General features: G+C 41.2%; 1 protein-coding gene across 4 annotated transcripts in view; it reads right to left on the minus strand.

Annotated features, from left to right (window-relative positions):
- cluha (clustered mitochondria (cluA/CLU1) homolog a) overlaps positions 1–13337 on the minus strand; it is a 96585-nt gene that overhangs the window by 13994 nt on the left and 69254 nt on the right. For all 4 annotated transcript variants that reach the window (XM_073053283.1, XM_073053285.1, XM_073053284.1 and 1 more), the window contains exons 20-23: positions 9139–9219; positions 4636–4761; positions 2208–2329; positions 1972–2065 (exon numbers count right to left, since the gene is read on the minus strand). In XM_073053283.1, the coding sequence (XP_072909384.1) occupies positions 1972–2065; positions 2208–2329; positions 4636–4761; positions 9139–9219 (423 nt within the window). The remainder of the gene's footprint in view (positions 1–1971; positions 2066–2207; positions 2330–4635; positions 4762–9138; positions 9220–13337) is intronic.

A 13337-nucleotide genomic window follows, 5' to 3' on the forward strand; every position in this document is an offset into this window, starting at 1 on the left:
CGTGGTCTTCCGCTGCCCTACACAATCCACTTCAAGGTTCAATGTGTTGTGCGCTCAGAGATGCTCTTCTGCACACCGTGCGTTATGCATGGATATACGAGTTACTGTCGCCTTCCTGTCAGCTTGAACCAGTTTGGCTATTCTCCTCTGACCCCTTTTATTAATGAGGCACACTCACCCACAGAACTGCCGTTCACTGAATGTTATTTTAACCATATAACCATAAACATATAACCATATAACAATTACAGCACAGAAACAGACCATCTTGGCCCTTCTAGTCCATGCCGATGCTTACACTCACCTAGTCCCACTGGCCCGCACTCAGCCCATAACCCTCCATTCCTTTCCTGTCCATATACCTATCCAATTTTACTTTAAATGACAATACCGAACCTGCCTCTACCACTTCTACTGGAAGCTCGTTCCACACAGCTACCACTCTCTGAGTAAAGAAATTATCTCTTGTGTTACCCTTAAACTTTTGCCCCCAACTCTCAACTCATGTCTTCTAGTTTGAATCTTCCCTACTCTCAATGGAAAAAGCCTATCCACGTCAACTCTATCTATCCCCCTCATAATTTTAAATTCCTCTATCAAGTCCCCCCTCAACCTTTTACAAATAAAGACCTAACTTGTTCAACCTTTCCCTGTAATTTAGGTGCTGAAACCCAGGAAACACTCTAGTAGATCTTCTCTGTACTCTCTCTATTTTGTTGACATCTTTCCTATAATTCAGTGACCAGAACTGTACACAATACTCCAAATTCGGTCTTACCAATGCCCTGCACAATTTTAACATTACATCCCAACTCCTATAATCAAAGCTCTGATTTATAAAGGCCAGCATACCAAAAGCTTTCTTCACCACCCTATCCACATGAGATTCTACCTTCAGGGAACTATGCACCATTATTCCTAGATCACTCTGTTCTACTGCATTCTTCAATGCCCTACCATTTACCATGTATGTCCTATCTGGATTATTCCTACCAAAATATAGCACCCATCTCCCATCCAGCCACCGTTGAATCCATTTTACTACTTCAATATTAATACCGAACGACTGAACCTTCCTAACTAACCTTCCATGCGGAACCTTGTCAAAGGCTTTACTGAAGTCCATATAAACAACATCCACTGCTTTACCCTTGTCAACTTTCCTAGTAACCTCTTCAAAAAAATTCAATAAGATTCGCCAAATGTGACATTCCATGCACAAATCCATGCTGACTGTTCCTAATCAGACCCTGTCTATCCAGATAATTATATATACCATCTCTAAGAACACTTTCCATTAATTTACCCATCACTGACGTCAAACTGACAGGCCTATAATCGCTAGGTTTACTCGCACCATTCTCTGTAAACTCTAGAGACTGTTGTGTGTGGAAATCCCAGATCAGCAGTTTCTGATTTACACACACCATTCTGTCTGGCATCAACAATCACTGCATGGTCAAAGACACTTAGGTAATATTTCTTCCCCATACTGATGTTCGGTCTGAACAATTGAACCTCTTGACTACGTCTGCATGCTTTTACGTACTTAGTTGATGCCGAATGATTAGATATTTGCGTTAACGATGTGTACCTAATAAAATGGCCACTGAGTGTATACGACATTGGAAAGCAGCGGACACCAAAGAGAAACCGATTCACTGAAAAGCTGTGTACAAATCAGCTGATCATGGGATCGCTAGCAGGGAAAAGGGACGAGATGGCAACATTAAGGCAAGCTCGGGGGAAGTTTATTGACTATGTGAAAGGGAAACCCAAAAAGCTAGAGAAATTAATTTAAAAACAAATAGAAAACCCTGTGGACCTGACACATTCTAGTGGTAATAATAGATATTCCTTCAGTTTGAGTGCACAGCAAACATAGACTGCAGATGGCATAATTAACACCAAGCCAGACAGTGACAAGGTGCAAATGAGATGTGTAGATCACACTGAAACTGCAAGACTGACCTGGTTTTTGTAGATGGTGTAACCATCTTTCTCGTGCTGTAGCGCCGATCGAAACTCTGCTTTGCTCTCATAAACACGTGCTACCAGATGGTGGCTACGAGCAGTGGGGGAGGGAAAAATAGAGGGGAAAGAAAACAAAACAATTTCATTCTTAGATTATTCTTAAAATAGTTTTCACTATTACGAAAGGAAAAGATTAAATTTTTTAAAGCGTAAGATAACTAATAATTTATTACCTCAAGGCAACTTTGAGAGATTTTGTTCCGTGATATTTTCCATTGATAGCCAGCGCACTGTCCAGGAACCTCAGGGCAAGGTCATATTCCATAACACCATGTAACACAAGACCAATATTACTCTGCAACAGAAAATATATCAAATGCACTTGTAAATTAGAGTAGTTTGTTGCACAAGTCTGCAGGATTATTTCTCTGAGTAGAAATATTAGTTGAATGGGCTGGTAAAATCCAGGCCCCGACTATTCTCAGGCAGAAGCAAATGATACTATGCCACTGTGAGTGGGAGTGAGGGAGGAAAGGAACATATTTTGCCATTGTTTCTTCACTTCATGTGTTCTGCTTTCTACCGAGCATTGTGGGCATGCTATGTTGGTGTCGGAATACGCTGGCGATACTTGTGGGCTGCTCCCACCACATCTATGGGTTGTATTGGCTGCTAACGCAAATGTTGTATTTCACTGCACGTTTCAAAGACCATATGATAAATAAATCTGAATCTCTGCTATCCTGGCTAATATTTACACCTCAGCTTCACAAAGTTAACACTGAGATGCCCCAGAATACTTGACAAAGAGCTTCAGGAAGATATCTACTGGACAATGAATAGTTTGAAACAGGGAAGTGCTGAGCTCAGGACCACATCATAACCACCATTGTAAGAGGGGTTAAAAATCAGAGATGGACAAAGAATTAGTAGTGAACTGTTTTGCAGGTTGGGGATAAGATCACTGAAGTACTTAAAAATAAAAAAAAATATTAAATATCAGTTCTTTACTGCGGTATACAGCTGCCACCTGTGGCTCCAAATTCAAAATAAATATATGTACAAATGTACAAACATAAAATAATAATAATATAAAGAAAGCAATAAATATTGAGAACATGAGATGAAGAGTCCTTGAAAGTGAGTCCATAGGTTGTGGAAACATTTCAGTGATGGGGTGAATGAAGTCATCTCCTCTTGTTCAAGAGCCTGATGGTTGAGGGGTAATAACTGTTCCTGAACTTGGTGATGTGGGTCCCGAGGCTCCTGAGCCTTTTCCCTGATGGCAGTAGCGAGAAGAGAGCATGGCCTGGGTGGTAGGGGTCCTTGATTATTTAAAGATGATTTCCCATGACAGTGCTTTTGAGTAGATGTGCTCAGTAGTGGGGAGGGCTTTACCTGTGATGGACTGGACTGCATCCAGTACTTTCTGTGCGATTTTTACTCAGGGCATTGATGCTTCCATATCAAGCAGTGATGCAACCAGTCAATATACTTTTTGCATGTGACAGCAGCTACACCGCAGTACACTGCTCCAACAGGCGGGCTAAATCAACTGAGGGTAGCTGGAGGGCCTCACACCCCAGTGAGATAGGGGCATGCCTGTTCTAGCATGTGAAGTCAGCTCCAGTGGACTGGGTGGATGAGATCTACAGTGAGGTCCAATGGCCAGGAAGGCGGCTCTGCATTGTTCTGTGGAGAGCGAAGGGCACGATAGGTCACAGATGTTATGTCATCCACAGCAACCAAGGAAGACCTCATTATGATGACTACTAGTACCACTGGATCCAGACTCCCAATGGCTCTTCCTCTTTAAAAATTCTCTTGCACGTTTCCTGTCACCGTCGGATATGACAGACACTGTGTTTTTTGAGCAGAGTTCAGTACTCAGATGGGTAAACAAGACAAGGATCAAATGAGCCTTCTTTATGGAGCAGCCTGAGGGCTCCGAGGCACGTGTTAGGGTAGTTAAGTTGACAGGTAACAATGGTATGTTAGGATTTCACAGATATGAACCAAGACAGGTACGGACATGAAGACCAGGCAGATTTATCATTCAAGTGGATGTGTGGTCATACACTATTTTGTATGATGCCAATCACAACATTTGGGGTTACAAGTGGTCCGGGCTCAGCCAGGGCTGGGATTGGTAGCCTGCAAGATGTGGCATCAAAGACGTCGTCATTTCAGGGTTTTCACCATATTTAGCTGTGTGCAAATTGTGCTCTGCAGTATTGGAGATTAGTTAAAGCTGTAAATAGTGCGGAGCAACCACGCTTAAGGGTCGATCAGCAGACAACTTCAGAGTTAACGCGAAGAAAACTGGAAGAGGTTACTGCCAGCAAAATAATTGCCCCAATTCTGAGAAGAAAGAAAAATTTGAAAGTAAGGTCAGAAGTCTGTGAAAGGAAAGGTATAAAAGCCGTTAGTAAGAATGGGAAACTAAGCAGTAAGCCCGCAGTCAATACTTAGCAAAATGCTGCAGAACTTTTGAAACTATAGACAGATCTTCTGATCTACCTTGGAACCCTATAATCAATACCTGGAGCATGAATGATTCCAAAAACAATAAAGCTCTATTTCAAGGCTTGTTAGACTTTCTTCCCCCTTCAGTGACCCATCAGCAGCTGGGCTAGAATTCTCCAAAATGCAGATACTCACGTCCAGCAGGGCCATTTCCGGGTGATCCTCACCGTACACCAGGATCAGGAGGTAGCGAGATCGATACAGTAATTTTAAGGCAGTTGACAATTGGCCATTAGCAAAGCAGTACAAGGCAAGGTGCATCTGCAAAACAAAAGAAACAAAACCTGTTTGACAAAATGCAATCTGAGGATATTTTGAGCCCGTGATAGAATGCTTTAAAACACAAATCTCTCAGGGACTGGCTTGCATTATCCCATCACTATGGTCAGCGGCCAGATAGAGGCGAGTACTGAATATTATTATAATGTGGCATTTGGACCACTCTGTTAACAGTGATGTCTACTCCTATCAATGCCAGTGTCAACTCGAGGTTAAATGCTCTCCTCTTGCTCCTAAGACACCTTGGAAGCTAAGCAATGGCATCCTTCCAGATAGCAGCCAACTTTGGCAAAGAGACAGCCAAAGATCAAAACAGATCAATACACTGGGGCCTGATGCATATGTACAAAACAGTTTTTCTTGCATTAGTCAAAGCAATTAAACCAAACAGCTCAGAAATGCTCCTACTGCTCTATACTGGGCCAACAACTTGAGCATTCTAACCATTTGAGTGTTTTTTGGAAAATCTATACTTTTAAAAAAAGAAATGAGGGAATTGTATCACACAAATGGAAATGGAAGAGTTCACTGAACAGAAACATTAATGGGAACTGTTCCTGCAGCGGTCTGCAGAGTGGAGGTCAGGGGCAGGAGAATGGTCATTGTAGGAGGATGTGAAGGCAGGAGTGATTGAATTCAGTGCTTAAACATAAATAATTATCACTTGGTTGAGGTAGCAGAGGATAAATGTGGAGTTAATTATCTTTAGACAAGAAAATCTGTGAGATAAAACAGCTAGTTGCACTTTTGAAATGTAAAATTACAATAAAGACAGTTATTTGAAAATACTGTGGCCAGTTTATTAGGTACACTTGTACACCTGCTCATTACTGAAAATATCTAATCAGTTAAACACATGACAGCAACTCAACGCATTAAAGCATTTAGACACGGTCAAGAGGTTCAGTTGTTGTTCAGACCAAACATCAGAATGGGGAAGAAATTTGATCCAAGTGACTTTGACCGTGGAATGATCGTTGGTGCCAGAAGAGGTGGTTTGAATATCTCAGAAATTGCTGATCTCCTGGGGTTTACCACACTCAACAGTCTCTAGAGTTTACAGAGAATAGCGCAAAAAACAAAATAAACATTCAGTGAGTGGCAGCTCTGTAGAATAAAACATTTTGTGAGGTCAGAAGTGAATAGCCAGACTGGTTCATGCTGACAGGAAGGCAACATTAACTCAAATAACCACAAGTTACAACAGCGACACGCAGGGAGGATCCTTGAACATACAATACGTCAAACCGTGAAGTGGATGGACTACAGCAACAGAAGACTATGAATGTACACTCAGTGGCCATTTTGTTAGGTACAGGAGATAGCTAATAAACTGGCTACTAAGAGCATACCCTTAAGACATCCATCATGGGATTGTGGACTAGGTCTCCATGCACTGCTGTTGTATTCTATAATGATAGCTAATCCCCAGAGAAATGTCGTTAAACATTGTTGAAATTATTTTCAATAATTGAATAGGCAATGCACCATGCTACAAGTATTTAGCCCTGAGCCTTCATCCAAATCCAGCTGACATGGAAGAACTATGGCCAATGAATTCAGACCGCAATCTTTCTTTATTTTTGCATGTGAGGTAACAGAGTTTGCACCTGCTAAGCAGAACAGCACACTTCTCAATTTGTAGTTAAATTCTTGCTAATCACTGCACTGCAAATGGAAATAAATACTTAAATGCCTATAATTCTACTTAAATAATTACTTCAGCCACTTATTTTATTTAATTACTTTTGAGCAACAAAAGTAATATATTTTTATATTCCAAAATATAAATTAAAATATATTTTGATAACTCATTTTATTTTGATTAGGATGCTGTCTTGAAAGAATTGTGACCAATATAAACTATATATTTTATATTTATTTATTTTCCTTTGGATTAGGAAAGGGTTCAGAGGAGATTTACCAGGATGCTGCCTGGTTTAGAGAGTATGCATTAAGATCAGAGATTAAGGGAGATCGGGCTTTATTCTTTGGAGAGAAGAAGGATGAGAGGAGACATGATAGAGGTATACAAGATATTAAGAGGAATAGATAAGAGTGGACAGCCAGCACCTTTTCCCCAGGGCACCACTGCTCAATACAAGAGGACATGGCTTTAAGGTAAGGGGTGGAAAGTTCAAGGGGGATATAAGAGGAAGGTTTTTTTACTCAGAGTGGTTGGTGCACGGAATGCACTGCCTGAGTCAGTGGTGGAGGCAGATACACTAGTGAAATTTAAGAGACTACTAGACAGGTATATGGAGGGATTTAAGGTGGAGGGTTATATGGGAGGCAGGGTTTAAGGGTCGGCAAAACATTGTGGGCCGAAGGGCCTGTACTGTGCTGTACTATTCTATGTTCTATGTGATCAGCTGCGTGGAGGGGGAGCCTGCTGCATGGGCAACAGTCTGCTCTCCATATCACACTGCCCTGGCTCATGTAGCTAGACAGCTAGGACTCAACATCCATGGTCAACCTTGACCAATGACTGTTATTTCAGCCACTTGTTACCTTTGTTCTGATTTTAATTTTATATTTAGGAAATCCATTTATTTTATTTTGATTAGGATGCTACCTTGTGACCCGATACTTTGGGGGGAAAAATTAGGATACAGCCATTCTTGAGACAGGCTGCACTGTCGATGATAAATTCCCCTTGTTCTGCTTCATAGCTTTGCTGTCTGCTTCACACTTACTAACCTGTAAAATACCTGTATATTATGTACGCAAATAAAGCAGGCTCGACGATGGTATTTAAAATGATTAATTCACAGCTCAATTAACACAAGATGAACAAAGTAGCATTCACCACTCACGCTTTGGTAAAATAGACACTACTATAATCTCCATGCCAGTAAATTTCATATCTAAAAGCTCACATTTTATCCCATATCCATACTTTGACTTCTAACTTAGACACAGAACAGCCCACAATGTTGTGCTCAACCAATTAAATTAGTGATCAAATGGCCATCTAAATGCCTACACAATGTCCATATCCTTCCATTTCTGTTAGCTAAACATCTCTTAAAGGTCCCTGTATCTGACTGTACCATTGCCCCAGACAGCACACTTCAGGCACCTACCACTCTGTATAAAATACCTGCCCTCCACATTTCCTTTGAAATTACCCCCTCTCACCTGAAATGCATGGCATCTGGTATTAGACATTTCAACCCCAGGAAAAATAGTCTGTCTATGCTGTCTATGCCTTTCCTAATCTTATAAATCTCTATCAGATCTCCCCTCATCCTGCACAGCTCCAGTGAAAACAACTGAAATTTGGCCAACTTCTCATTACAGTACATGCCCTCTAATCTAGACAGCATCCTGATAAAGCCCTTCTGCACTCCCTCCACAGGCTTGACATCCAAACTTTATAATACTTCATATTTGTTGAATGGTGTTTCTTTTTGCTGCATGTCGCACCAATACACCACAGCAAATTCCTCATACAGTCAATCCTGGTTAATTGATTCAACAGTTATTCAGGGCAGCTGCTTATTTGGGACAACTCTTAAAGAACAAAAACTAACTGAGAAAGTAGCTGGGATTCCCTTTGTTTAATTTTGGGCATTATGCTGCTTAATTGGGACAGGACACTTTTGCTGAACAATTTCTAATTAGCGCAAGTCACGTGCACTTGCATGGCTGTTAGACATTACACTGTGCATAGAGTGAACAGTTAATAGCATCCATCGTGTGTGTTCAAAAAAACCAGTGAATTTTGTCACTGATAGTTGGTGAGAAATGAGTAGTAAGACAATTCAGAATTGTTTTGCTCGCTGCAGTTTCAAGCATTCAGGCTTGGAGATACCAGAAACGGCCAGGAGTGAAAAAAGAAATCAATGAATTTCACTACTTCAACAAGTTAGGAACTACAAAGAATTCTTTTGTTGTTAACTATTAGGAACTAATAGTTTTATAGTATTGTAGTAGTATTAGTAGTGCTCTAATTTGTTCTGTATTTCATTTAAGTACATAACTTATTAATCAGTTAAATGGTAGTTTGTCTTTTTTTATACCTTTTTAACCATTTCCATCAAACTTCGGCTAACTGAGGCCAAATGTATTGGTCCTGATTGTCCTAATTAGCCAAATCCACTGTACCTACAAATGTATATGGCAAATAAAGTTGATCCTTGATACCAGAATAGCCACAAGCATCTGAAAATGCAACACGGCCACACTGACAATATTGAAACTGGACAGTCAATTAATCCACTGCACTATTTTAACAGATTGATTACACTCCTAAAATACCTCTGCAGGTTAGTTTGGAGATGGTGGTTACAGTAGTAATGAAAGCAACATGGCTGCATGAGCAACTTTCTTAGGTTTTAAAATATGATTACTTACATATTCCTGGATTGTGTTGGGGTGATCCACACCCAGTGCTCTTTCACTCATCAGCACTGCCTTCTGCTGGTTGTTCAGAGCCTTAATTAAAAACAATAAAAACAAAGAACTAAAATTACAAGTTGCAAATACAATCCACTATAAAAACGTACAAGGCAAACCAATAAGGGTCTAGTTGCAGGGAAGAATTGGAGATGTGGCCTTAACACTGTAGCCACAATTCTCTAACACATAACTGAATGCTTACTCAACTGGCAAATAGATTTTTCATTAGCACATCAATTTGAAGACAGACAAAACCAGAAAAAATGACAACATCCTGCATAAGTACCAGAGCTTTGACCAGTGGCCAATCTGGATATTGGAAGTTTGGCGACGGGGAGACTTCAATCAGGTCCACTGCCCGAGGATAAAAGGCAGGAGCAGGTCACAGCAGCATAACAGAACTTTGACCAGTGACCAATTGTCACCTGGGATTGATTAGTAAGAGCAAATTAAAGGAAGGGGAAGTCCAGAGACTGTTGTCTGAGTGGACATAGCCAGAGAGGTGATTTCAAGCCTTTAGCTCTCAGAGGCTTCAATAAAGAGAGATTTCACTTAGAGGAAGCAAAGGAAAGAAAAGCTCAGATGTTTTCCTTCCCTTTATACCTGTTCATCTAGGACAGTAGGGATGACAGGCAGGATAGTGAAATGCTCCTCTTGCAGGATGTGGGAAGGCAGGGAGACCTCCAGTGCCCCTGACGACTACAACTGCAAGAAGTGCATCCAGCTGCAGTTTCTCAAAGCTTATAAGGAATTGGAGGTGGAACTGGATGAACTCCAGATCATTCGGGAGGCTGGAGTGGTGATAGGCCATACAGGGACGTAGTTACACTCAAGGTGTATGACACAGGAAACTGGGTGACAGTCAGAAAGGGGTTAAGGAGCCAGTGCAGAGAACCCCTGTGGCCAACAGGTAGATCACTCTGGATACTGTTGGGGGAGGGGCGGGGGGCGCAGAAGGAGAAGAGGCACCAAAGGTATTCTGCAGCACAGTTGCAGATTGACAGGCATGACAGTAGGCATTATTGAATCATGACTGAAAGATTATAGGTGGGAGCATAATGTCCAAGGTAAAGAGGTTACACAGGTACGGAAAGTGGAGTTGAATCATTGTGGATAGAGCTACGGAACTGCAAGGATAAAAAGACCCTGATGTATACAGAGCCCAAACAGTAGTAAAGATGTGCCCTACAAATTACAATGGGGGATAGAAAATGCATGCCAAAGGGGCAATGTTACAATTGTCATGTGTGACTTCAATATGCAAGCAGATTGGGAAAAATCAGGTTGGCGCTGGATTACAGGAAGGGTAATTTCTAGAGTGCCTATGAGATGGCTTTTTAGAGCAGCTCATGGTTGAGCCCACTAGAGGATCAGCTATTCTGGTTTGGGTGTTGTGCAATGAAACAGAATTAATTAGAGAGCTTAAGGTTAAAGAATGCTTAGGGGAGTGTGATCATAATATTATCAAATTTGAGAAGGAGAAGCTAAAGTCAGATGTATCAGTATTACAGTGGAGTAAATGGAATTACAGGCATGAGAGAGGAGTTGGCCAGAATTGATTGGAAAAGAAAACTGGCAGAGATAACAGCAGAACAGCAATGGCTAGAATTTCTGGAAACAATTTGGAAGCCACGGGATATACACATCCCAAAAAGGAAGAAATATTCTAGAGGAAAGATGAAACAACCATGGCTAACAAGTCAAAGCCAACATAAAAACCAGAGAGGACATATAATAAGAGCAAAAATTAGTGGGAAGTTAAAGGATTGGGAAGCTTTTAAAAACCAACAAGGTAACTAAAAAAGCCATAAAGGTAAAGAAGGAATACAAAAGTAAGCTAGCTAATTATATTAAAGAGGATACCAAAAATTTCTTCAGAATCATAAGGTGTAAAAGAGAGGCAAGAGTGGATATCGGACCACTGGAAAACCATGCTGGAGAGGAAGTAATGGGAGACAATGAAGTAGTCGACAAACTGAACAAGTATTTTGCATCAGTCTTCACTGTGGAAGTTCCAGGTAACAGGGGGCACGAAATGAGTGAAGTTACCATAGCTAGACAAAAGGTTCTTGGTCACCTGGACCAGATGGTGTGCACCCCAGAGTTTTGAAAAAGGTGGCTGAAGAGATCGCGGAAGCATTAGTAATGAGTTTTCGAGAATCACTAGATTTTGGAAGACTGGAAAATAGCAAATGTCACTCCACTCTTCAAGAAGGGAGAGGCAGAAGAAAAGAAACTATAGGCCAGTTAGTCAGAATCCACTGGTTGGGCAGATGTTGGAGTTGATTATCAAGGATGAGGTCTCAGGGCACTTGGAGGCACAGGATAAAATAGGCATGGTTTCCTCAAGGGAAAATCTTGCCTGACAAATCTGTTGAAATGCTTTGAAGTAGTAACAAGCAGGATAGACAAAAGGTTGATGATGTGTACTTGGATTTTCAGAAGGCCTTTGACAAGGTGCCACACACGAGGCTGCTTAACAAGCCACAAGACCATGGTATTACAGAAAAGATTCTAGCATGGATAAAGCAGCAGCTGATTGGCAGGAGGCAAAGAGTGGGAATAAATTTCTGAACAGCTGCTGGTGACTAGTGGTGGTTCCACAGTTGACTATGTTGGGACCGCTTCTTTTTACATCATATGGCAATGATTTGGATGATGAAATTGATGACTTTATTGCAAAGTTTGCAGACGATAGGAAGATAGGTGGAGGGGCAGGTAGTTTTGAGGAAGTAGAGGGGTTACAGAAGGACTTAAGATTATGAGAATGGGCAAAGAAATGGTAGCTGGAATGCAGTGTAGGGAAGTGTATGGTCATACACTTTGGTAGAAGAAATGAAAGGATTGACTATTTTCTAAATGGAGAGAAAATAAAAATAACTGAGGTGCAGAGGGACTTGGGAGTCCTTGTGCAGGAGCCCCTAAAGGTTAATTTGCAGGTTGAGTCTGTGGTGAGGATGGCAAATGCAATGCTAGCATTCATTTCAAGAGGACTAGAACATAAAAGTAAGGATGTAATGTTGAAACTTTATAAAGCACTGGTGAGGCCTTATTTGGAGTACTGTAAGCAGGTTTGGGCCCCTTCTTAGGAAGGATGGGCTGAAACTTGAGAGGGTTCAAAGGGGTTCACGAAAATGATTTCAGGATTGAATGGCTTTGTCATATGAAGAGCATTTGATGGCTCTGGGTCTATAATCACTAGAATTCAGAAGAACGGGGGGGGGGGGGAACCTCAAAGAAACCTATCGAATGGTGAAAGGCCTTGATAGAGTGGATATGGGGAGGATGTTTCCTATGTGGGAGAGTCTAAGACCAGAGGACACAACCTCAGGATAGATGGATGTCATTTTAGAGTAAAGATGAGGAAAAATTTCTTTTGCCAGACAGAGGTGAATCTCTGGAATTCTTTGCCACAGGCAGCTGTAGAGGCCAAGTCTTTTAAGTATATTTAAGGCAGAAGTTGATAGATTCTTGATTGGTCAGGGCATGAAGGGATACAGGAGAAGGCAGGAGATTGGGGCAGAGAGGAAATTTGGACCAGCCATGATGAAATGGCAGAGCAGACTCAACAAGCCAAAAGACCTAATTCTGCTCATACAGTACATCTTATGATCTTCTAACTAAAACAGCAATGTGTTGTGCAATTCAGTTTTGTAGCTGGGCTTAAATGATGTATAAACTAGAAAGAGTGCACAGAAGATTTACAAGTACATTGCCAGGACTAGAGGGATGTTAGGTTGCTTGGGACTTTATACCTTGCAGCATAGGAGACTGAGGGATGGGATGACCTTATAGAGATAAGGTATAAAATCATGAGGGTGTTAGATAGGGCGAATGCGTAGGCCCTTGCCCAGAGAAAGAGATTCAAAAATTAGAGAGCACAGGTTAAATGTGAGAAGGAAACAAATTAAAAAGAGACCCAAGGGGCAACTTCTTCATGGAACAAAATGTCAAAGAAAGCAGTTAAAGCACGTATAACAAGGACATTAAGAGACATTTGAACAAGTTTATGAAGAGAAAAGGTTTAGAGGGATGTAGGCTAAATGGGACTAGTTTGGGTGAGCACATTGGTTGAGATGGACAAGTTGCTGTATTAATCTACAAGCCCCATACCCCACCATCTAGGAGCTAGTTGTTGGGATATCCACTCTAAA

The sequence above is a fragment of the Hemitrygon akajei genome, chromosome 8 (genome assembly GCF_048418815.1).
Source record: "Hemitrygon akajei chromosome 8, sHemAka1.3, whole genome shotgun sequence".
NCBI lineage: Eukaryota > Metazoa > Chordata > Chondrichthyes > Myliobatiformes > Dasyatidae > Hemitrygon > Hemitrygon akajei.